At 38.2% G+C, this 26252-nt stretch overlaps 1 protein-coding gene across 1 annotated transcript; it reads left to right on the top strand.

Moving 5' to 3' along the window:
• The first annotated feature begins 494 nt into the window (after positions 1-494).
• Positions 495-24375, top strand: B4GALT6 (beta-1,4-galactosyltransferase 6). Its single transcript, XM_035553220.2, has 9 exons — positions 495-761; positions 11723-11839; positions 12196-12309; positions 18053-18177; positions 18651-18767; positions 20069-20256; positions 21486-21608; positions 22544-22645; positions 23918-24375. Exons 1-9 carry the CDS (start codon positions 647-649, stop codon positions 24063-24065), a joined length of 1149 nt encoding a protein of 382 aa, XP_035409113.1. The 5' UTR covers positions 495-646; the 3' UTR covers positions 24066-24375.
• Positions 24376-26252: the final 1877 nt, after the last annotated feature.

The following is a 26252-nucleotide window of genomic DNA, read 5'->3' as shown; positions in this document are numbered from 1 at the left end:
AGCATCTCCCTGCCTTCCCATTGGGCCGCAGCAAGCAGCAGCAGCGGCGGCGGCGGCAGCAGCAGCAGCATCACGGCGGCACCGCCGGCGCCCTCCCGGCCCCCCTCCGCTGGAGCGCGGGGCGGGCGGGCGCGCGCTTCCCGCCGCCGCAGCTCTGCAGTCTGCTGCCGCCGCCGCGCCGGGGCTCGCGCACGCTCCAACCGCCGCAGTAGCCGTGTCTCGGCGGGGCGGGGCGCGGAGGCGGGGCGGTGCCCGCCCGCAGCGGGGATGCTGCCGCCGCTGCCCGTGAGGGGACAGCGGGCGGCCGCGGCGCCCGGCGGGGTGAGCGGCCCCCGAGGAGCCCCTTGGCAGCGCTAGGGCCGGGCGGGGGGGGTGGGGTGGGCGGCTCCGGCCGCCACCTGCTCGGCAGCGGAGGCGCAGCGCCAAGGCGGGGGCGGCCGGGCCAGCCGCAAAGGGCCGCTGCCCTTCCTCCTCCTCCTCTTCCTCCTCCTCCGGGCCAGGCGCTGGGCACCGGCCCCCGCTGGCGGGGAGGCGGCGGCAGGGAGGGGGAGCGCGGAGCCCCCCCCGCCCCCGTCCTCGCCCGAGCCCCTGCGAGGCGCCGCCGGCATCGCGAAGGGGGCGGCCGGCTCTGCCCCACGGAGGGAGGATGCCCGTGCTCCGCAAGGCGCTGCGGGTCTCCAATCGCTCCATGCTCGCCTTCATCTTCTTCTTCTCCTTCTCCTCCTCCTGCCTCTACTTCATCTATGTGGCCCCCGGCATAGGTGAGTCCGCGGGGCTGGTCCCCTCTGAGGGGACGAGGCAAGGGGCGGGGGGGGGTGGTCCGCGGCCCCTCAGCAGCCCCTGGGCACCCCCGGGCATCCCCAGCCGCCTCCCCCGTCCCTCCCGTGCCCACCCCGCGGCTGTCGGGGCGAAGCGCGGCCCCCTGCGGCTGCTGAGGGGGGCTCCGGGGCGGGGGAAGGCTGCGAGCAGCCAGCGCGGCGCTGCCGGCCGGTGTTAACCTTGCATCTTTGTTCTGTCGGTTTCCAACGCTCTAGAAGATTCAGCTGCCGGCGAGAGGTAGGTTGGTGCTGCTCTTGCCCTCCCCCAGGCCGGAAAAGTGAGGCGTAAAAAAGCTGCTCGCCGTTTCACCGTGTTAGGAATTAATGGCAGAAGCCAGGGAAGAGCTGCAGAATTGCCTGCTGGAGCCGCGTGAATGCGTCTTTTAAGTCATGAGTGACTGTGTTCATAATAAAGCACACGTGAATGGAAATTGGGAATCAATTAGAATACTTGTCATTTTCGTCTGTCAGTGGGATCTCTCTTCACAGGCTTTACAGTTGCTTAGCTTCCACTTCTGAAAGCACTGCTGCAGTGGGGAGACAAGCTGTGTAAGAAATGCTACATAAAATAACTGGAAGTCTGGGTCAGATTTAAAAAAAACCACACATCACAAAGCACTAGTCAATGTGCTGTTTTCTTAGGTCACTCTTATGTTGTTTCTGGGAGGGCATCGGGCTTTTTCTCACTGAATGAGCCTTTCAGAACAAGTTAGTGTTAGCCCTGAGATTATCTCAAGTATTCTGTGTGGTGCTCCATGTTTCACTGTGTTGTGTGTCTGTTGGCTAGGCTGTGTTTCCCCTTTTTCGCAGGGAATGTTGACACTTTCTCATGCACGTCTGACTCCCAAAGTATCTGTATAGCCATCTCACTGTATTTCCTCAGTGCTTAAAACTCCTCTCTGCAGTCACTGCAACGAAATGTCCACACTAATTAGGTGGCTGAATCCCTGCAGTAGTTGTTTCCTGCTGACTGCTGTTTAGCTTCCTCACGTTCATAATCTGTGTAGGTTGTAAACCACTTCAGGGTGCAGCTACTTTACCCATACTTACCTAATTCATTCCTGTGATGGAATGATGCTGCCAGGGTCCATTTAGACATATTAGTTCTCTGAGACACTTGCATAATATCATAATAGACTGTAAATACAAGCACTTGGCTTATGATTTAGAAAGCAAAGTGCCATTTCCACATTTTTGTAATAAAACTATTAACACATAATAGGTGTAGCTGGCGTTTTACTGCAGAATCATTTTAATGTTTCTTCTTCACTGGATATTGTCTTAGCAGCATGTGTACAGTACCTTGTTCAGAATCAGAGCCTCTAATAACAAGACTCTTAACTGACTTCATCTTGCTATTGTATTAGATGTTTATTTAGTTTTCGTTGTACCAGCAGTGAAATGAAATCAACAGAATGCACCAACGGAATTCTTGGGGTCGGATACTTGGGCCTGATCAACATTTAAAAACAAAATACACCATACTCACTTAAAATGGTCTCTCTTGCTCTCTGAGATGTGTATACAGTGGTCAGCCCTTACAAGCTGTAGTTTTACAATACAAAAATCTTCAGTAGTTAGATGCGTTTATGAGATTACAACTCTTTCCAGCTACTGTTCAATGGTGTGCTGCCTTGTGTATGCAGTTGTGTTGTGAACTCATCCAGCTTAAACAAATAAAAACCCTACAACATTTTGTCTCTGATACTTCTCAAGTACAGTTCAGAATGCTGCTGTCCTGAGCTGTTCTTACTGGGGTAGTGGATGTATAAAATGGCAAAGGAAAGGGCAATAGGAAATTCTTACGCTGGTAATCTAAGCGTGTCAGTTTGCAGATGTGATGATTTCCCCGGAATTTGCTCCTTGAAATTGTACAATAGAGGGAAACAACATCAAATACTGTCTTAAAACCAACAGCCATCCTGGCAATATTCTCGGAGGGGAATTGTGTGGGTCAGCAGTGTGCTGGAAAGTGGGAGAAGTATAGGTGGGTTATGGAGCAGAATGGCTTCCTGAAATGACAAAACTGAGTGAAAATTTGAATTCTTACTGGGCTGATGGAGTGGAATTCCCTCCTAGCATGCAGTTCATGGCTTTTCAAAGGGAGAAGATGTCTGCAGAAGGAAGTCCTTAGCACTAGGAGAGTTTTCAAAGAGGCTAGCACATTGTCTCTGTCCTTCATGCTCATTAGAAGATAGTATTGCTGCATTTTATAATGAAACTGCAGGTTTTGTGAATTTGAAATACTGCTAATTTCTTTAGAGGGAAAAATCTCAACTGCTTATTTTAATGTTTTTAATTATTTTAAGTTGTAAATATTTGCACAGTAATTATATATATATATATATTTTTTTTTTTAGATGGTTCGCAGAACATTAGTTCTTTGGGAAATAGAAACGTTTGTTATCCTGTATATTTCAGACTATGGGGCGAGGAAAAGCATTCAAAGTTCAGGTTTTCAGATGCTGTTGTTGGTTTTGAGACTAAGACATATAATATACCACATAATATAATACATGGCTTACATGGTTGAGAAGAATTCATGTGCTATGTTGTTCCTGCACCTTCCTTCCCCTCTTCCCCAAGAACAGAAGATGGGGTGGGGTAGAGATGGCTGCAACCTTATCTCAGCACCGCCTCTCTTGTTTTGGTAGTCAGAGGAGCTTGAACACTAAAGCAGATTGATCTGTGAGTGCTGATTAGAGAAGAAAACTACTTTTTCCGAATGAATGTTTAAAAAAAAAAAGAAGCATTAGATAGCAAAATGAAATGGTAGAAAAAAAATGATTAAAAATTAAAAATTTCATTTTAATGTGTAAATGAGACTTCTGTGTGTTAGTCTCATGTATCTGATGAAAGGAAGCATTGCTTCTCCAGAAGGACCATTTTTCTGACAGTGTTTCATCTGGTACTCCTTCTCCAGTACTTGAAATAGAAGATACAAGCTGAAGAGCTGAAGTCACTGATTTTGAATTAATTAATGAAGATGGCAGGTGATTCTGAAACTTCCTTGGAAGTTCCAATTATCTCTACATATTGCAAGTAGTCTGAGGAACCTAGCTGAGAGCAGGAATCTTTGGCAGCAATCAATTCTTATTCAGTGCTGCAGATACCGGTACTGATAAAAGCATCTTGAATAGTCAATGTGTGGTGCTGACAGCTATTCAAAACACATTTAGCTTCACATTTACATCATGGAATGTCCCCAAAGATGAGGAGAATTGGACAATGTTGGAAGGCCATGGTGAGAGCATTAAGAGAGAGCATTTACTGATCTTATTTCACTGCCAAGGCAATCTGAGAATTCCCAGAGATTTTTTTTTTCTTACTATGCTTTTCAACATTTCTATCAACATCATAACTGAAATCACACTGGACAATATAATTGGTTTCAGAAAATAATCTCTCGTTACTGGGTTGGTTTTTTTCCATCTGACTCCAGCAGAGGACTTTTACCAGCACCTTACAGCTCTCAGTGTTGTAGTGAACTGCAGTTTTGCTTGGCCAAGTGCACACGGTAGTGCGTGTGAGGACTAGTTAGGAAGCAGTGCAGGGATCAGGGAAGATGCAGTCTGGTTTTGGCATCAGTAACCAGAAATCCTGAACAGTAGAATGAGACTGAGGATGAAAAAACAGCTACTGTTTTCTCTTTCTTGGTCTTCTGCTTCTCTTACTGAAACCTTACTCCTTCTCTGGCAATCTTAACCAAGGGGCAGCTGTGCTGGCTAGGTGGAACTTTGAAACATCTCCATCAGTTTCAGCTCACAAATTGATACATTTGATGTCAATTTTTTCTTCTATTCTGTATTAGGAAATCATTTTTCTAGTAGAAAATGTGATATCACTCCTTTTGAACTTAAGCAGAAATGGAGGAAAGCTGAAAATGCTTTCTGCAAGATAATTGGTAGCCAGTGCTTCCAGGTGCACAGCCCATAGATATGGGCACAGCCTCTGTGCTAATGTACTTTTTCCTGGCATCCGTGATTTTTTTTTTTTTTGATGTTTCCGAAGGCTTTCTGTTTGATCATGGAACAATTTAGATCGGCAGGGACCTCTGGAAGTGATCTGATCCAGCCTCCTGCTGAAAGCAGATCCTATTATATCAGGTTGCTCAGGACCACATCCAGTTGAGTTTTGCATATCTCTAGGAATGGAGATTCTGCACTACCTCTGAGCAACTTGTTCCAGTGTTTGACAACTCAGAGAAAATTGTAACACGTAACTGGAATTTCCCATCTTGTATCTTGTGTTCATTGCTTTGTCTCTTTTCTCTGTGTAGCTTCAAGAAGTGTTTAGTTTCATCTTCTGTATGCGTTTCCACCACAGAGCTGAAGACACCAAAAAATTCACCCTCCCCATAGCCATTTCTACTTACGACTGAACAAACCCAGTTCTTTCAGTTTCTACTTGTATATCACGTGCTTTCCTCTGGGCTTGCTCTGGTGTGTTAATGTCTTTCTTTTACTGGAATCCCCAGAGTAGCTGGAATGCCTAAATATGGCTTCACAAGTAGCCGAATAGAGGAGAATTGCTGCTCTTGAACTCGGGGCTATGCTGTTGTTTCTAATACGGGGCAGCACGCTGTTGACTGTGTTTGCTACAATCATTCACAGATGATTCTGACTCTTTTTTTTTAATAGAGCATGTGTCTTCAAGGCAATAAGTTTAATACAGCTCAAGGGCTGCACTGAAACAGGAATAATACAGCTAGTGTGTTTAAAACAGAATAAATCCTTTGTTTGTCTTCTCTGTTTATGCTGTGTGAAAGTGTCATCTGATAAACGGATGATGGGTGTTGCAGGATATGGTAGATGTTCAGATTTCCTTTTCTTTGCTGCTGGCTCCTTTTACTGCTTTCTAGGAAATCCTTCTCATGGGTCTCTTACAAGTTTCTTACAAGTTTCTCTTACAAGTGAGTGAAACTTGTCTATTCCTTTTCTTCATAGTTTCTGCAGGAAAATGTCTGTGCTACAAACCTGATTGTTTGGAAGCTATTTTTGGCTTTATGTAGGTTCATCTGTTATCAAAGGCTTCATTTGGAAGAAATTATTTCAGAATTAGCTATTGAATTATTTTTGACGTGCTGTATAATCGACTAATAGTATCAGATTGAAGAGTAGAACAACGACAGAACAAAGTATCCTGAGTTGGAAGGGAACCACGAGGATCATCGAGTCCAACTCTATAGCAAATATGTTAGAAGTGTTAGAAGTTGTGTTGAAGATTGTATCAGGTGTCACACTTAAAATATTGCTAGAGAAAGCTTAATTATTGTTTGTTCTTCACCCATAAGTGGCAACTTGACCAATGAGATTTCCTCGTACTGGCTCTAATAAGCGGTTAAACTGACAGCTATTCAATCCCTCGCAGCCAGAGGACTCATCCATTAGGCATATTCTTCATGGCAGTGGGCAGTGAGTATACAGACATTGTCTAGAGTATTAAAAAACCACTGCCACTAAAAACAATTTTGAAGTCCCTCTGTTGTAGTTGATACAGATTTGTTCATCTGCACCATCTGAATGATCCCTATTAACCTCCAGAAACATCTGCAGTTGTTCATATTTCCAACAGATTGGGGTGATCTGCACCTTTCTAATACGTGTTCGCTACAAGGAGGTATACATACGCAGACTCAAAAGCAGTCTCCCCATACCCATGAAATAAGTTTGGATGTATTGTTAAACTACAAATAATGCAAAATTCATTTTAAAGATTCAGCAATAAATCAAGTCAAAAATTGGTTTCAAGACATACACATTTTTGCATTTTTCTGATTGTTTCATGTGCTTTAAAAACTTCTGATTAGCAACAAATATGTAACAATAAATAAAATCTTACGAATTATTTAGTCTAAGTTGAACACTTCTATAGAATTTACCTATGCTCTCTGTAGATTTCAGTTTGTGAACAGGAACTAGTTTCCATCAGTCTTAGCTTACTTTGGTTATCCTCCTTTACTGCAAAGTTATTTATTAAATCTGCTTTAAAATCTCTACTTTGTAGTTGTAAAAAATAATCCTAGAACCTAAATTCTTGACTGTGATGTTTTAGAAGCCATCTTAAGTTCAATTCTCCTTACTATATATTTAGATTAGTGTTTAGAATTTAATCTGAACCTTGAGATGAGAAGAGATCCACATGAGACTTGTTCTAGAAAAGTTGCCATGAAATGATTTCCCATTTACTGTTACTAGTTGAGATCTTTCTGTTAACCAGTTTGAATCCATCTCATTTTTTTTTGCAGTGTGTTGAATGTGCTTTTTGGAAGCCCTATGAAAACAGGTGTTGACTAGCAGATGTGTAACTTTGCAGGAAATGGTCATTTGGCAAGATCTGTTTCCCTAAAGCAGTGTTTATAACATTTTAATTTTTGCAGTGTTCCTGGATTCTCTATAAAGTATCCCCATCTGAGCTTATCAGTATTTTTTTTTCTGAAGATCAGGGTATAATGTTGCTGGGTTTGCTCTGATCATCTTGTATCATGAGAAGAACATGATCTTCTTGTATTTTAAGTATTGAGTGTTAACTTTTTTTTTTTCTAATTACTGTGGAATTGTACTTGAAATAAGGCTTTTTTATTATTTTAAATGAATGATCAATTTATGATCAAGTTTATGATTTCAAAATGAAACGTGTAATCTCCAAATCTGTTCATCTTTTCTTCTTTGGTATCTCGAAAGTCATAGTTTGTGGTCTCATTAATGCTTTTCTGACTGTCTTGTTGAAATAATCACAACTCTATCTTCCTCCGTCTCTTCTTCAGAATGTCAGTCATTTGTCCAGAACTTTTGATGACTGACCTGTGAAGGTGCATCACTGATCACTGATGTAGATCTGGATCAATTGTCACTGAAATCTTTATCTGAACTAGGTATGAGTTCATGCTCAGACTGCAGTTGGATTAGGTGGAGCATTTTGTACAGTATTTGTTCCAAGGTATCCTGTATGGGCACTGCACTTCTGCTTACCTTGTACATTATGTGACAGTCTGGATTCTATACATTTCTTGAGTTAGGAGTGCTGTTTCTTGTTTACTATGGACCATGTGCAGTGAAATAAGGAGAATACGAAGAAAACTAGTTGTGAGTGGTTACATTGTGAAGTGTTTTGTTTGATTAAAACTGAGAATTTTACTTCCCGTTTTGTGCATTGTATTTCATTGTAACAGGCGTGGTGATTGGTACAAATGCAACAAGACAATAGCAGAAGGAAATCTTCATGACAGCAAAGGCAGTGTTTCTGGAAGCCTGTGCCAAGCTCAGTGAGATAACCCATATTCAAGTACTACTGGCAATTGAAGAGGATTGCCGTGGAAGTTCTCAAACTGTAGTCCTCGGTATTCTGCTCTCAGTCTTATTCCCTTAACATTCTTGCAGGAAAGACTTATTTTTCTCTGACATTTCTTGCTGTTGCAGTTTATCTGGAATGCTTTGCTGTCACAGCTGGGTGATCTGACATGTAAGCTATGCTCTTTTACGCAGGTCTTTGCTGACAAACCTGTGCTAATAGATCAGATTTATTTTTATGACTAAGTTAATATCTTTGATTTCACATGATGCTCTTAGCTTCTAAAGTAATTAATTGGCAACTCAAGCATCTGCTATCACTTGAGCAGCTGTTGAACAGCAATAGAATATAAAGTCAGTCAGGCAGTGGCAAGGTGCAGTGCTTTATCAGTTATGAGGCTGGATACTGCGTGAGTTTTCTTTTCCCTGCTCTGTGCTCCAGTGCATCTATGAATAGATTAGCATAAAAGAGAGACAGCTGGGATATTATGCTAAGATAAGTTGTTGCTGTCTAATGCAGACCAGCTATGCCATTCAGGAAGACTGAATTATGAAAGGTACACTGACACACAACTTTATTTTTCAATAGAAGAACCTCCTGTCACATGAGGATGTGAGAGAGAGGTTACAGTTGTGGAAGGCTAAGTGTGATCATAAATTTGATAGTGGAAACTATGGGCCCTGCCCAGATTTGTTGCAAGGAATTCTCTGGTATAAAGCACAACTGCTGGAGTACTATCTTTCAAGTAGTGTTATCTTTATTATTCGTGGTAGAGTCCCAGGTAGCTGCTACAAAAGGTGTAGAGTAAGTGCATAGAAAGGAAGATATTGCATTGTGTTTATATATTTGGGTAGAAGTTTATGGTGGTTTGGCAAACAGATCGGCCAGGAAGATGAGGTGTTGAATTGGCACAGACTCCAAGAACAGCTTGATTCAAACATGGCAAGGTTAGATCTTCCGATTAGCAAGTGCAGCTTAGGCCAAGGTGGCAGCAGGCTTTGCCTGGTTATTTTTTGGATTCTGTCTTTTTGTGATGCCTATTTTTTAGAGAAATGTCGTTTCTAGCTTTGTCTGTCACAAAGGTCTGATGTGTTTGTTCTCATTTATCTCCTTTTCCTCAGAAGCAGCAAATTTTCCTTCAAAAAGCAGCTTTCAAAAAGGGGAGCTGTAGGTGATTTTGCAGAAAATCTATTCTATCAAGGTTTATGTCTGCCTTCTCATCTGGTCTAGAATAAAATGTCTATAGGAATTGAGGGCAGTTATTATGGCCCTCTTGACTATTCTGTGGACTTGTTTCAACGTCTTAGTCTTAGTTCTGTCCTTAGTACTGTGTCAGGTTCCTAAAACTACAGCAGTAGTCTGTTAGGATAATATTCCTTCCAGTGATTTCTGGAGTAAATGTTTCCTTTCAAACAGGAGCAATGCTGGAGAATATGCTTGCTGACTACACAGTATCCATAATTTCTGTCACTGTGTCTATAATAAGTGACATCCATCTGTATAACAGCTGAAGTGCATGCAGTCAATAGGTTTGGTAGCAGCCAGAAAAAAAATTCCTAAGGCTAATGAACATGTAAGTAGAAGGAAAAGCACCAAGCATTCCTATTAGGAAAGGTAATATCATTCTTAGGAAGCTTGAAGGTAGAGACTTGTAGTGTTGCTAATGAAAAAAGGAACAAGAAGAAGCTAGTGAAATGACTTATGGGCTGTCTGAAAGAGGTCTAAGCTTAGAACTCCGGGGACACGCAATACTGAGTCTAATATAGACCTATAAAAAGGCTCTTCATTTCGTCACAGCTTAGTAAATGGATGTCGCAGTTAATGCTACGTTGCCATGCTGCTTATGTTCAGACAGTGGTCATAGGTGTATGAAAATACTTTTTCTCTTGTAAAATCATAATCTGTGTTTCATTGTATAAAGATGTATAAGGTTGCACAATAACTGCTGTGGAGAAAAACACTAGTTTGACTTTGGGGAATAATTCTGGGAATGGACACTTCTGAAGGCAGAACTCACCAAAAGTTTGAATGTCTTGAACTCTTGAAGAGTATTGAGTTGTCTATTCTTGTATCTTTCAGAGGTGTAGATCTAGCTTATATATATATATTTTTTTCCTGTTGCCCAAAATACATTTAAGTGAACAGTTTCCTACTTGCAACAAAAAATGTTTTGTCTAGAAGAAGTGTTTGTGTCTTAATAGCAGAAATACACCCTGATGTGGGTCAGGTCGTACTCTAATTCAGGTTAAAATTGTGCAAAGAACAAAGTTAGATGTATCCTGATGTTCTGGGTCCAGCTTGGGTGGAGTTAATTTGTTTCCTAGCAGCTCATATGGTGCTATCTTTTGGATTTGTGACCAAAACAATGTTGCTGAACACCAGTGTGTTTTAGCTGTTGCTGAACAGCATTTGTACAGCATCTAGGCCTTTTCTGATTCCCATGCTGTCCTACCCCCAGCCAATTAAGTTTGGGGTGGGTAAGAAGTTGGGAGGGAATGTAGCTGGGACAGAGAACCCAGAGTGACCAAAGAGAGATTCCATACTATACAATGTCATGCTCAGCAAACAAAATTGTGTCATCCCCCCCCCCCCCCCCCGAAGTAGTGGTTGCTGACAGGACATTGGTGAGTTACTGTTTTTGCATCACTTTTTTTTTTTTTTAAATCCCTTCACTTTATTAAACTATCTTAATCTTAGCCCATGAGGTTTTGTTTCACACCTTCCTTGCTTTTGTCCTTCCATTTTTTTCCCCATCCCACTGAGGGTTAGTGAGCGAGCCGCTGGTGGGGGCTTACCTGCCAGCCAAGGTCAACACACTACACCTGATAAATGGGAGTTAATGTTATGTCTCTGTAAACCTGCTATTCTGTAGTGTTAGAAAGTCTTCCAACTTTCTCTCTGTTTAGGGCTGAGAGTTGTATTGAGATCAGATTTGGAGCTTTGAATAAAGGGCTGAGACAGAGGAATATTTCGTAATGTCGCTATGAGTATCGTAGTTACTCAGAATGTTGATTTACTCACGCTTGATGCCTATAATAAATATTTCACATATAATTATCAAGCATTAATACTTTAAGATTGGCAGTGATTTGTAGCAGTTGTATACTGAAACAGCTGTTGGGGGGTGAATAAATAGCAGTGCATTTTGATTGAAATTTATGTTAACTAGTGAGTAAAAGGGGGACAGTTCTCTGGGACTAAAGAATTTCTGGATATTTTTTTTTTCTATCCAGTATTTCTCTGATGTGTATGTTTATGCATGTATGAGAGATGGATGGATAAGCGTCTCCACATGAAAACATTTTTATTGGTAAATTCAGTTGATTCCCTGCACTGGTAGTTGCTTTTGGTAAGCTAAAGAGAAATGAAGGTGTCATATAAGTTTATATTGACTTTTTATAATTTTATTTTTTATATAGACCTGTGACTGAGTTTATTGTATTCTCATTTTGTTGCTGTTACATTTCACTCTTTGAGAATCTTGGAGGACTAATGTTCACTAGCCATGAATTCAGACTGAGTAGTAAATACTGAACATGTTATGAATGGATGTTAGAATAATTTGGAAATACCTTATTTTAATTCAAATTCAAAATTGCTTTTTGTTTTATCAGCAAACACGTATCTCTTTATGGTGCAAGCTCGTGGTATCATGTTGAGAGAAAATGTAAAAACAATAGGACACATGATCAGATTGTACACTAACAAAAACACTACATTGAATGGAACAGGTAAGAATATTTCTTCTTTAATTTCATTTTAGAAGAGCTTTTTGGGGTGCAGGGTGGAAACCTACACAAAACAAACCTTAAAGGCATAGCTTGATCATGAAAGCCTAGACCCAAGCACTACTTTTCAGTAACTGGAGAGAAGACCAAAGAGTTACTGTGTTTCAGTTCACTTTAGTAAGAAAAATGTCATAGCTGTAACAACGATAATTGAATTACTGTTAATGTGGTAAAAAGTTATTTAATCATGCTGCCTGGAATTGGCTACTTACAAAGTCAGCGCTGTCACCTGCCTGATGATATGTTACAAAATCAGTGGATACCTTAGGTTTTTACAAAAATCAATTCTTCTTTTTAAGATTATCCTGAAGGAAACAATTCTAGTGACTGTGTCGCTCAAACAACAATGTATCTTCCAGAAAACTTCACTTACTCTCCTTACCAGGCTTGTCCAGAGAAGCTGCCTTACATGAGTAAGTTTTAAATTGACCTTAATGTTTATCTGGTAAAGTGGATTGTACTTAAAACAAAATGTAATTACTTAAAATAATAAAAGTATGTAACAAAACTAAATTATTTCAATAGTAAGTATTTTAGTTACTCAACTTTGGGAATCAAATAAAAAGTTCTGACAATATCAACTGAGTAACCAAAGAAACAGGATGGTGATTGTACCAGTTGAAAAATGCGTATAAATTAGTATTTCTAGGGACACTTTCAAGGAATCTGGCAGATGAATTCTGCCAAATTAGTTAATTCAAAATTGTACCGGCTTCTGCTAAACTGTTCCTCTTGTGTGTTAGTTTGCTGTCCAGAAGTGGAGGGATAAGGCAAGTCAGGTGTTGATGAGTCTCATTTTATCACATAATCTTAAACATAATCACATAATCTTAAATCTTAATCTTAAATCTTAAATCACTAATGCAAATGTGTTTGCAAAAGTGTATTTGGAATTGCCAGAATAGGGACTTGCATTCTACTTTGGCATCCTTCCTATCAACCTCATTGGCTGTATGTAATTCTACCAGAATTTGCTTTTAGGTGTTCTTATTACTGCTCACTTTTCCATCTTTTTTGATAGTGATCTCTTCATTTGTACTTACTGTGTTGTGCTGAATTTAATGAAAAATCATACTTTTAATAGAAAGTAATTCACTGGATAAGTTACCATTCAGCAAGGAGATATATATCCCACCCTTTGGTTTTCATGCATCCCTTTTTAATATGTATCTGTGTATTTATAAATAGAACTGTGTATTTATAAATAGAACTTCTTTCAAGATTATGTAATACAATGAAATGTTGCAGGTGGTCCTGAGATGGTCAAAGAAAAGAGCTTCTTGAATCACATATATTTTGACCTACTCAGTAGTCTGTGGTTGTTACAGAAGTCAACTATATTTTACAGAAGTCAACTATATTTCTTCACATGACTAAATTCAATTTGCAAAATTGTATCCTGGAATGAGTATGGTAAAATCATATTTTGTCCCAACTACATGTGCTCTTAAAATATGAGCAGCTAGTGGCTTCTTTATGACTCAGTCTTTAAGGTTACCATGCACTGGTTGAGCACTGCTATGCTGCTTCATAACTGCAACAAGATACCTCTACTTCAAGATAAAAGCAGTATGAAAGAATTTTTCATGTCTTCCGTAATTCAGAACCAGCATAATTTGAATACTGGCTTGACATGTAAATGGAATGCAGATGAGTTGTTTCAGTTATATGAAATAAAACTCTTATGTTAAGGTCATCTCAACTTTATACTAGTTTGCAAAAATCACTGCAAGTAGAAGTGGCTCTTAGTGAGCTATAAGAAATATACAGATCTTTAATATGATCACTTCAGTACTCTGGGATTAAATGTACCTTAACGGTTATAATAAATATTAGAAAAATCTATTAGTATTTAAAAAATAATCTTCAGTGGAAGTTCTCCAGAACTTATAGTTTCTAGCGTTCCATCAAGTGAATGGTTGAGCTTTTCCTAATATTCAACCAGCATTTACTCCCCTCTGACTCCTTCCACCTGCCCACCCCCACCCCCCCTCAAAAAAAAAAAAAAAAGTTGGATTTCTCCTTGTGCTTCTCCTTGATGCTTGGAAAAGAGTTGGTTGCCATTTGTATAACAAAATACTGTGTTTTGGAAAAGACAAAATTTTTGTCTGTCTTCTCATTGGTAGATAAACCAATTCTTTCAGCCTTTCTAGAGTGTGTAGTTTTAAAACTCTTGTCATTCTTGATTTTGTAGCATAGACTTTCTCTAATTTGATTTCCTTTTAAAATATCATACCCAGCTAAAGCCCTGGTAGGACTAAGGAAACAAAACAAACCAGTAATTACCTTCTCTGTCTTTCATACAACAGCTGTTAATGTATTCCAGAATGAGATTTGCCATTTTTGTGCAACTGCATTACAGTTTGTTGTCTCATATTAATATGCAACCTATTATAAACCATCAAAATCTCTTTATGCATACTGTAGTGTGGCCAAGTATTTCCTGTTTTGTGTGTGCATATTTCATTTCTCCTAAAGTAACAATCCATATATACATGTATATATTTAATTTCACTCTGTTGATTACAATATGTATCTCTAATTTGTTGAAATTATTTTTGTTTTCTGCTTCTGTTCTTCAAAATGGTTTCTGCGTCCTTTGCTTTCTCTTTTTATTTCTTTTTAGGTTTTATAAATAAATCTGTTTTTTATTGTAGCTTGACAGTAATGGAAGTAGTGAATATTAAATGCAGATATTTCCTTCTTCTGCCTCCCCTACCAACGACAGTGAAAAACTACAGATACCTATTCACCCTTTTCCTGCGTACTTTGATAGTACCAATGTTTCAGGACCTATTATAGTTTACTATACTTTTTAAGCAATCTGGAGGGAATTTCGTCATCTTCCATCAAATTAGGAGTGTCTGCCATATCTAAATATTGTTTAACTGGTCCTGGCCCTGGCTCCTACTTTTTTTTTTTTTTTACATTTAAATATTTGTAAGCATCTAGTCACGTCTAAGACTAAGATCTTAGTACTTCACATCTTAGTACTTCACATTGCGTATTTTGTGTATTCTTTGATTCCTTTTGTGGTGTAACAATTAATATTTATTTATCTTTATTTTTTCTGTTAGATTCTTTAAATCAATTGCATGGTTCTTGATGCTTCTCTGTCTCTTGGTAGTTGAAATTGATCTGTTTTTTTTTTTTTATTTAATTTGTACATGTTTATATTCTGTGTATCGGTCCCCTGTTACTTGCTCGTGTTTCTACATCCTGTATGATTTCTTTTCCAGGTTATTGAAGAGTGTCAGTTACAACCATAATGATTATCTAGGTTTTTTTTTTCTTTAGACTGTAGGTTTAGCTTGTTCTGCAGTATTTTTATACCCAGAGGATCAGAGGTCAGCTGAAGAGCACCTGAAGAACAGTACAAAGGAATTCCAACCATGTCATCCAATAAAACACTTTCATTAGGGTCCCAACTTAAGTGCCTCTACATGAATTCAGGCAGCATGGGAAATAAACAAGGGGAACTGGAAGTTCTGGTTAAATCTCAGGGCTGTGATATCATTGGCCTTAGTGAGACATGGTGAGATGACCTGCATGCCTGGAGTGCAGGGATAGATGGTTACAGGCTCTACAGGAGACACAGGCAGGGAAGGAGAGGAGTGGTATAGGCTTGGGAAGGAGTGGCTGGAGAGTTGCCCAACAGCAAAGGACCTTGGGGGGGCTGCTGACTGAACATGAGCTGACAGTGTGCCCAGCGAGCCAGGAAGGCCAATGGCATCCTGGCCTGCATCAGAAATAGCCTGGCCACCAGGAAGTGATTGTCCGCTTGTTCGTGGCACTGATGAGAATATGCCTTGGATAGTGTGTTCAGTTTTGGGCCTCTCACTACAAGAAGTATGTTGAGTTGCTCCAGTGTGTGCAGAGAAGAGCTATGAAGCAGGTGAAGGGACTAGAAAACAAGAATTTTGAAGAGTGACTGAGGGAATTGGGGTTATTTAGTCTGGAGAAGAGGAGGCTGAGGGGAGACCCCATTGCTCTCTCCAACTACCTGAAAGGAAGTTGCAGCAAGGAGGGTGCAAAGAGGGGTCTCTTTTCTCAGGTGACAGGTGATATGATGCAAGGAAATGGTCTCAAATTGCACTGGGGAGGTTTAGGGTTCGATATTAGGAAGAATTTCTTCATAGAGGAGGTGGTCAACCATTGAAATGGACTGTCCAGGGAAGTGGTGGATTCCCCATCCCAGGAGGTATTTAAGAGATGTGTGGACGTGGCCCTAAGGGACGTGGTTTAGTGATAGTACTCAGTAGGTCAGGTTGATGGGTGAACTTGATGATCTTGCTGGTATTTTCCAACCCAGATGATTGTATGAATCCACACAGTTATTTTGAGGAACTGCCAGCTTGCCTTTTTCCTTAAAAAAAAAAAAGAAAAAAAAAAGAAAAAGATTTGTTTTAGATCTGCTTTTAAAAGATTTCCTTATTGTGCTGTTCTTGATTCCTTTTTTCTTTCTATCCTTTCTGTTTTTATTTTATTTTTTTTCAGTTCTGTGTTATCATATCAAAAACTAAAATGGCTCTTGCAGTATCTTCTGCTTTTTGTGACGGTTTCACACTGATGGCTAGCTAAGTTCTACCATGCTGCTCTCTCACTCACCCTCCTCAAAAGGACAGAGAGAGAAAATATGGGAAATGGGGGCTGCGGTCAGTCCATAACACTTTGTCTCTGCTGCTCCTTCACGGTCACTCCCATGGGGTCCCTCCCACAGGATACTGTCCTTCAAGAACTGATCCTGAGGGAGCTTCCCACAGGCAGCAGCTCTTCAAGAACTGCTCCCACATGGCTCCGTACCACGGGGTCCATTCCCCAGGAGCAAACTGCTCCAGCACGGGCCCCCCACGGGCGGCAGCTCCCCCCAGACCCCCTGCTCCTGCGTGGGCTCCTCTCCACAGGCTGCAGCTCCGGCCCGGGGCCTGCTCCTGCGGGGGCTCTCCATGGGCCGCAGCCTCCTCCAGGCCACATCCACCTGCTCCAGCGGGGGCTCCTTCACGGGTTGCAGCATGGAGATCTGCTCCATGTGGGACCCATGTGCTGCAGGGGGACAGCCTGCTCCACCAGGGGCCTCTCCACAGGCCGCAGGGGAACTTATGTCGCGGTTCCTGGAGCACCTCGTGCCCTCCTTCTGCACTGACCTCAGCATCTGCAGGGCCGTTTCTGCTTTTTCTCACCCCTCTCTCCCAGCCTCTGTTGTGCAGTTGCACTGTTGTATGTTTTGTTTTTTTCCCCTTTCTTTAATCTGCTCTCCTAGAAGCCCAACCAGCGTCTCTCCCTGGCCTGGCTCTGGCCAGCAGCGGGTCCCTTTTGGAGCCAGCTGGAGCTGGCTCTGATCTGCCGTGGGGCAGCTGCTGGGCTCTGCTCACAGAGGTCCCCCCTGCATCCCCTGCCACAATGAAAACCTTGCCACATAAGCCCAGTCCACTTCTACTGAAACAAACAGTTATTTCTGGTATTCTCCAAATATTTCAATCTTTCAAGAAGGTCTAGGTAGCTAGTCAATTCAGTGTCACAACATCAAGCAATTACAAAACGCTTTCATTCTGGACACAAAAAGATCTCTTGCATGTGGTTACAGGGGAGAAAATGGTAGCAATTTCTTTCATTGTCTTTAAAATTTCAACCTTTACCAAAGACTTGAGTTTAAAGACAAAAAATAAAGAATGTTTTATGGTGTCTGTCAGATAGTTACTGTAAAATCTTTATTGGATGATCCAGTATTTTCTTGTAATAAGTACTAACTGTTTTTTTTTTTGCTACCATATTGTAGTCTGTATTTAATATCTTGCTTAATTCTTCTCTGATCAGTATCCATTTGCAAATACTTTCCCTGTTGGGCTAATCAGTTCTATCAGTGGTAGCTCAAGTCTGTCCATTTGCTATAAATTGGTCTGATACAGTCAATGGTGAATTAATGGGTGAAGTCTGCATATGAAATAAATTTCTAGAATTTAAATTGCTGGATTTAGAGTGTAGCGAAGGTGTAAAAGCTGAACATTAAGAGGACTCTATGAATTGTTTTTTTTTTCCTTTTATCTATATTGTAATGTAAATCAAATTTCCTGATTCTATTTGCCTGTGATATATCTTTTAAAGTTAGATCTATTGTCTTAATTGAAATTAGTAAATATAAATTTTTCCTCTATTTAGGAGGCCTTATTGACGTCAATATGAGTGAAATTAGTTTTGATGAAATTCAGCAGCTATTTTCAAAAGACTTAGACATTAAACCAGGAGGACACTGGAAACCAAAAGACTGTAAGCCACGATGGAAGGTGAGATGTTTCTTTGCTTTTTTTTTTTTTCCTGTTTGTATTCAACAATAGTTTACCATTGTAGGCACTCAACCTTTTACTGCTACAATTTTATATAACATGTAGTATACTACAGTGTATCTATTGTGCTGTGCTCAAGAAGACACTAGAGCTTGTAGAAAAACATGAAATGGATTGCCTTGTAGATATAAACTTTTCCAATGTTTGTATTGCTTAAAATGTAATTAGAAGCAAATGATCATAAAAGGAAAATCATATTTAACTTTTACTTAAGAACTTTTTCTGCTTTTTTTAATTGCTTGAGCAAAATTCCAACCTGCTTTCTTAGTGGAAATGACATGTTGTAGAACACTGAGACAATTTTAAAGTAAAAATTGAAAAGCTTGTGTAAGCCACTGAAGACTTAATTTGTATTAAAACATTACAATTTAAAAATGTTAATATAATAGCTTACTATAAATAATTTTTTGAAGGTGGCAATCCTCATTCCTTTTCGGAATCGCCATGAGCATCTTCCAATTTTTTTCCGGCATCTGATACCTATGTTGCAGAAGCAGCGGCTGGAATTTGCCTTCTATGTTGTTGAACAGGTAACAACACTTATTTGAAAAGTGACTCTTTGGAATTCCTTACTGAAGGGGATTTGATATGCTTACTAAGATTTGGATAAATCCAGAATTTAAGAATTGTTTCACTGCCGTTCTAATCCTTTGAGTGAAAAAGCAAAGTTCAGCTCCATTCCCAGGATTAGCCTATGGCCTTTTTTCAAGTACAGTCTGGTATTTTATGGGCGATAACATGGCCTCTTTGAATCTGTTGTCTTTGTAAGTTTTCAAGGTAAAACAACAACAACAACAAATACACATTTTAAGGATAAGAATTGGGAATGGTTGTTTAGAGAAAGCCATTTTACAGTATGTGCTCGCTGGAATCCAATCAAAAACAATAACTTTAAAGTCTATGCTATCCAGTTAATATATGTGAAATATAGTGGTGGTGTTGATCCTAAAAAATTACCAACTAGTACCAGCTAGAGACTAAGAGACTCTTCATAAACAGAGAGGAATGATTATGTAGGGAAAAAAAAAGAAAGAAAAAAAAAAAGAAAAAAACACCACAAAAACAGCCAACTAGAAGTGTTTGCAAGTCACAGTGAAGGAACAAAATAGTTCAGATTAATAGAGGAATTTGCACTGTTGTTGGCTGTAGTAGATAGATAATCTCCCAAAGAAATTGCTGGACTTAGTTTTCGTGGTTTATCTTATGTGATATTTTCAGGTGACAAAGTGAAACATAGCAGAAAACAAATAAAAAGATCCACTAAATTGTCACGAAAAAGTCATTTAAAATGCATTTGCTATATCAAAAGGTCTTGTAAATTATACTGTCTTGTTAGTTCAAAATTGAAATGTGGAGATTTAAATTGTGCTAGAAATAAAAATAATTTGAATTTAACTTCATAAAAGTTTCTAAGAAATTGGAAGTTCTAATATAAGGTTGTCAATTAATGTATATATGTAAATGTTAAGAAAACATAACAATTACAGCTTGACTGAAGAGTCAAATGTTTTAAGAAACAAAACAATATTTCTTTTTAGTTTGTATCAGTATTTCTTTAACTGGTAATATCATGCAGTATTGATCTAGTGCTGTAAGTTACTAGTGCTGTTAAGTTTTGTGCAAGGTAGAAGGTTGTCTAGACTTTTAAATCACAAAATAAGAATTGATGTAGTTGATGTTAGCCAGAACTATTGCTCTGCTTAACTAGAGGAATAACAGACATCTTTGTCAGTACTTTTTTAGAGTGGAAGATGGTGTATTTCTCATAGTATTGAAATTATGTCTCTTTCTTCTTGACTCTTACAATTTCTTTTTTGTTTTCTGTTTGAAGACAGGTACACAACCTTTTAATCGTGCAATGCTCTTTAATGTTGGCTTCAAGGAGGCTATGAAGGATGTTGTCTGGGACTGCATTATATTTCATGATGTGGATCACTTACCTGAAAATGACCGTAATTATTATGGGTGTGGAGAAATGCCACGTCATTTTGCAGCAAAGCTGGACAAATACATGTACATGTAAGTAATTAACTTTATCCACATTGTTTCTTAAGGACCCGGAAACATTCTTGAATAGTGTATAATTTTCTGACAGTATATCCAGCAGATGAAACCAATAAAACAGCCTCTTACCATGCTATTTGTATAAATGAAAAATAATCATTTGTGATTATTAAAAAAAGGATTTAACTTTACTGGTTACATTTGATATGTTGTCATAGTAAAGATATTATTTATAATTTTCAGTATTGTACTCGTGGTGAGGTTGATATTAAAAAACAAACAAACAAAAACACTATGTGAGCCAAGGGAAAAAAACTTACCTTGTCATATTAGAAAGCTTTTTTGGTTACATAAGCCTTTGTGGTGGCTGTTAACAAAGACAAATAGATAATCTGCAACAAAACACCACAGGAAAAATGTCTTAATTTTCTCATAAATGTACAACATAAATCTGTTTTGTATTGCTTCTTAAACAGAAGATTTTCTTACTGCTAGACCATTTCATATCTTGCTTTCAATCTTTACTGAAATTTGATAAATGCAAAGCATCCTACAGTTTTGTTACCTTTTTGCCTTCTGTGATTTTACATTAATGATTTTTCAGTACTCTGTGAATGCTATCGTATGACACTGTCTTAATCACTTCACAGAAAACTGTATTTGCCATCCTTAAAATTTATGGCAGGAAGTCAGCCAACTTGACAACCTGCTCAGTTGGACAGATCAAAAGCAATGCATTGAAAGCACAGCTGTGTGTTTGTACTTCAGGTTGGCAACCAATTAGGTGTCAAAATTTTCAGGATTTTAGATGTCTTAAAAAATATATAAATAAATTGATGCATTACTGATTGATTTTTTTTTTTTTTACAAATGGATAAAGAGGGATTTTTCCAGTTGAATAGTGTCAAAGTGCAACAGTTTGAAGGCTTTGCTTCACAGTTCTTTCAGCTTTGAGTCTAAATCAGCCATCTGAAATATGTGATAGGCATGTTTCGTGTGATGATACTAACATGAGCTACAGTCTAAGAATACCTTTCATGCAAATCAAACACTACTGCAAATATTTTATTCAACTTCCATTTGTATTACTTAATGCCTGTTATCTGTGAACCAGTTTCCCTTAATGGATACGTTCCACATCTGTCCTTAATTTAGAGTTCTTGTTTTATTGAAAGGTATTGCTCAAAGAGAGGGCTACTTACCTAAGTCCAGATAATAATACAAAATTTGTCTTTCATTTTCAGTCTTCCATACAATGAGTTCTTTGGTGGGGTAAGTGGACTGACAGTGGAGCAATTCAAGAAGATCAATGGATTTCCTAATGCCTTTTGGGGATGGGGTGGAGAAGATGATGATCTTTGGAACAGGTGAGTGTTCGATGCTTATTATGTCTTTCTTATTGTCCTCTTATATCCACCATTTGAGAGCAATTAGGTGTTTTTTTGTTTTAAATGAACAAATTCTGTCATTTCTAAAGAATTCACTTTAGGAATATCAGAAAATACTGTGTAAAACAGTAAGTACGACATTCATTCTTCCTTCACCTCTTTTGGCCTGAGGACAGTTAACAGTCTTTTAAGAGAGAGGTCTCTTAAAACATAACAGATATTAAAAGAGATAACAGTATTAAGCATATTTAGTCTCATTCTTCTAGTCCTCTGTATGTTGCTTTTTGATTTTAATTTATATTTCTGTTGCTGTTAGCATTACAGAATAACATTTTACAGATTGTAGGGCAAGCATGTATTTATTTAATCTTTAATATCACAGGAGGAGTGTCTGAGTGATAGTTTAATTTGTAGCTATATTGATAGTCACAAATTGGATAACGGACAGCAATGTTTGTTGTATTACTAACTGCACACAGTAAACAATTGTAAAACATTCCAGTAGAGTTCTTAGAACGGGTGTCTGCATGAGTTCAAAATAAAGAGAGAGGTTTTAAAGTAGGAGTTTGTATGTTTTTATGTTTTCCTTGGTATTTTCATTTTTTTTTTCATCCTGTTGTGCAATAAAGCAGGAAATACTGAATATATAATGATTTATATTTCCCATTTTATTGTTTTTTTCAGCTTTATTAGTTATTAGGCTAGAAGTTTTGTTTTTGTTTTTAATGGAGATAATGTCAGTAAATGCAAAGACTTAGCTTTAAGAGATCTACTGTGTAATTTTCATTTTTGTTGTAACTTATAAAAACATCTTTTAACAGTTGGGCTTGATGATCTTGGAGGTCTTTTCCAACCTAAGTGATTCTATAGTTTTATGATGTTCTTTATAAAAATGTTTGTTTATTGTACTGTAGGGTTCATTATGCTGGATACAACGTAACAAGACCAGAGGGAGATTTAGGGAAGTACAAATCCATTCCTCATCATCACAGAGGTGAAGTCCAGTTTTTAGGACGGTAAGAAAAATTGAAAACTAATCAAACACTACAGCTAAAGACGTAAAGATTTTTCGTATATATATATCTTCTGCACATAAAACGAGCAGTTAGTGCTTGTGTTACTCCCTCTTTAGGGCTAAACTCTGTATTTTCTTAAACATACTTTTTTTTTATTATTATTATTATTTTTTTTAAACCATGAAAGTGATAGAGTTTGTATGTCAAAAGATATTATCGTCATTCTCTTTGGTCTCTGGTGAAGAAAGTTACCATTCTTTAATAGCTTGGGCATTAGCACTGGGAGGGCTCCACTAGTCTGTTAAATTAAATATTCTGCAAAAGGAAGCAGTACAGCTGGGGAAAATGACTCCTGTGTGAAAACAAACTTTAGAACTTCTCAAGGATTGGTTCTTCCATCATATTTCATTGTTTTCTGAGATAACAGGTCTGACTTGTTTCCTAATTGTTTTGAGCTGAATTTTTTATTTTATGGTGCCTTTCTTTTGCTACAAAAATGCAAAACACTTTGACTGCCCTAGAGTAGGATAGCAACCAGAATGCAGCAGATGGGCTACTGTTGTAATGTAATGTGAAGAACAAAATAGAGGGTTTGTGTAAGTTGTGTAGTTTCAAGTAACTAGAAATACTGTTCAATTGTTCTATAAATGTGCATCTCTTTTTCTGGGAACGTCATTATTTAACAGTTAAGAATAAAGCAGAAAATTGATGTGTATGGTAGACTAGAGTAAATACGTGATATGAAACTAATATATATATATATATATTAGTAATCCGTGAGGGAAAACTGCTTTTTAGTCACCTCCAATTTGGATGTTTGCAAATGCGGTTGTCTCAAGGATGAAATGAAGAGAAGTTCAGACATTTTGCATGTGTGGTGATACACTGCAAAAGCACCTGAATCTTCTCTTATCTCTATAGTGAGTTTTATAGGAAAAAAAAAAAGGAAGAAATTGAATATTCTTTAAAAATTATTTTAATTTGGGTCCACAAGAAGAATATATATAAATTGCCCAACTTGTTATCTAGTCTTGAGATGAACTTAGGTACATGAACATGCAATGTAATTGTATCAAAAAAAATGGTGAAAGTGGCTGGCTTTTAAAGTTAAGGTAAGTAATTTAGTAATTTCAAATGACTGAGAGGTACTTTCAGGGTTTAAAGAATGTACCATTTCAAAATGAACTAACTGATACAGTGTCATGCCTAACATCAATGGAATGGTTTCTTGCAAATCTTTCTCATGTTTTCTTCTTCCAACTCCCTCTACAGATATAAACTTCTGAGGTATTCCAGAGAACGTCAGTATATTGATGGGTTGAACAATTTAATATATACTCCTAAAATACTTGTCAGTAGATTGTATAAAAATATAACTGTTAATCTCATACCAGAACTCGCTCCTGTTAGAGACTATTGATGGAAATGGAATGACAAAGCAACCCTACTGGAGCAAACTTTTAACACTGGAAGATACTAATAGACAGTATAGACACTGTAAAACAAAACGAAACAAAAACAAGAACAATAAAAAAACTCTCACAATAAACAGCAGCTTAGAATTAGGGATTTTGACCATTGGATGATATGATGCATATTTGGGATGAGAAATAAAATTATTGTATGCACCATGCATTTTGTTCTGAAAGAAAAGCCAGCAGCTACTACTCAGATGTTTACAGCATGAGACAACTGTTCAAGCCTTCTTCCTTCATATTCTCTATAATAACCACACAACTAAATAAATTGCAGAAAACAGACTTCTAGCTTCACTGGAAGTAGAGACAGATCCTTCTTCCAACATTTTATTTTATACTAAATTACTCCCTTCCCCCCCCCCCCCATATTTAAATGAATGCTTTTGTTCCTTTTTAAAATGTGTTTTGTAAATATGTGATGTAAATTAATGTGTGTACATTGCTTTTAAATTGCTCAGTATGCTTCAGTATGTATTTGAGGGTGTTCTCATTTGAATTCTATAGGAATGTTTTTATTAGCATGAAAGAACAAGTGTAAAATGTAAGTATGCTTAAAAAAAGGTTATACCTTATGTGAAATGAAGGAAATATTAATTGTTGGCCAGCTATGACTGTAAACTGTTATACTAGTTTTGAGCTCTAGGCCTCCTGCGTATCTATATAGAAGAATCAATTTCATATATGAACTTGCTTGAAAGAAAGCTTTTAATTTTATTTATTGCCAGCAAAACTATATGATACCCTGCCTGCCATCTAAATCATATTTATATACGTATTGCATGTGTATTATGAAAAATCTTGCGATTGTTGCGTATTATGATCTACACGAACTCTAACTGTTTCCACGTGTGCCACTAGTGTCAATGTCAGGGATTTTAATGCCTAAAACAATGTGTCTGGGTGCATACAGTATTTTGGTATTGTTCTTTTTTTTTTTCTTTTTAAATCCTAGTAAACAGCACTTTTATTCCTCCAAAATCAGAAGAGCCAAAAATGTGTCTTCATTGGAAGAATATTAAAGTTAGATTTTTAAGAAAATAATAAAACATAGTTCTAATGCTTGCAGTGTGGGATTTTCAGAAGCACAGTGTGGGCCAAATTGTTCCACTTACAAAGGCATAAGTGGAACTGAAAATAGGCCAGTCCCAAGTGCTTTTTAAAATTCCACCCATAATATATCAATATAGCTATTTAAGGGCCTATTCTGGTAGAGTGCTGAATGCTTTTATGATGCACTAAGTATCCTCAAGTCTATGACTTTGAATGAGATTGAGGTTGCACAGTCCCAGTAAGGATTGGTCCTGTCTGTTTCTCTATTTTTGTGGTGTTAAATGTATGAGTAACTAGCCTCTCTCCTTAGCTTAGAACAAAAAACATATCTTCTTATTTTCTGTTTGCTTGTAATGTTAAGCTACCTAATACTATCTCACTTCTAAGTATTATCTTTTCCTGTTTTTTTTTTTACATCCCTTGTTATTACTAAGGAAAAGGACTGAATCATTTATTTTCTATGTCAATGCAAAGAATACTGACCAGGATCTCCTAAACTGTTTTGTTTGTCACAGTTATTCAACTCTTTAGGAACCAAAGACTGACTTCTGCTCCCATGAAGAATGGAAAGCAGTATATAATAAGGATTGTTTATCCATAGAGTGTTCTGTAATAGTGTTGACAAAGAATACTAACTCATTTCTATGTGTTGCTGCCACAGATAGTGTGGTGCTGTGTATATTTGAGTTTGTTTGCCATAAACACCTTTTATCTCTTTGACATCCCAGCAGCAAATTTTACCCTTAGTCATTTTTAAGTAAAGTTACAATCTTAGTTGTAGACATCCCAAATATTTTGTAGAAATATAAGATATAATGGAAGTAGTTGAGAACAATTGTAAAGGGATATTTTAAACCTTATGAGAATTACCCTAAAATCTGCCAGTTAATATAGTATCCTTTAGCAATGATGCAATGAAAATAATAAAAAAAAAAAAGTATAAAGTGAACAGAACATCCTTAAAAAGCATGCTTAAGTGGTTTGATCGCCTCCTGGTGTATTTTTCTATAACTGGGTATATAGAATATTCTGAAGAATATGGATAAGGGTAGATAATATAATGTATGAACAACTACATC

Source organism: Cygnus atratus, chromosome 2 (assembly GCF_013377495.2).
Source record: "Cygnus atratus isolate AKBS03 ecotype Queensland, Australia chromosome 2, CAtr_DNAZoo_HiC_assembly, whole genome shotgun sequence".
NCBI lineage: Eukaryota > Metazoa > Chordata > Aves > Anseriformes > Anatidae > Cygnus > Cygnus atratus.
Note: the sequence above shows the minus strand (reverse complement) of the source record. Positions and strands in the feature narration are given on the sequence as shown.

What these genes read in the sequence shown, in the direction of transcription:
- B4GALT6 (XM_035553220.2), top strand. Translation starts at nt 647, where the DNA reads ATGCCCGTGCTCCGCAAGGCGCTGCGGGTCTCCAATCGCTCCATGCTC. An exon ending in CTATGTGGCCCCCGGCATAG is followed by an intron (nt 762 to 11,722) that starts GTGAGTCCGCGG and finishes TTGTTTTATCAG; the next exon opens with CAAACACGTATCTCTTTATG. An exon ending in CACTACATTGAATGGAACAG is followed by an intron (nt 11,840 to 12,195) that starts GTAAGAATATTT and finishes CTTCTTTTTAAG; the next exon opens with ATTATCCTGAAGGAAACAAT.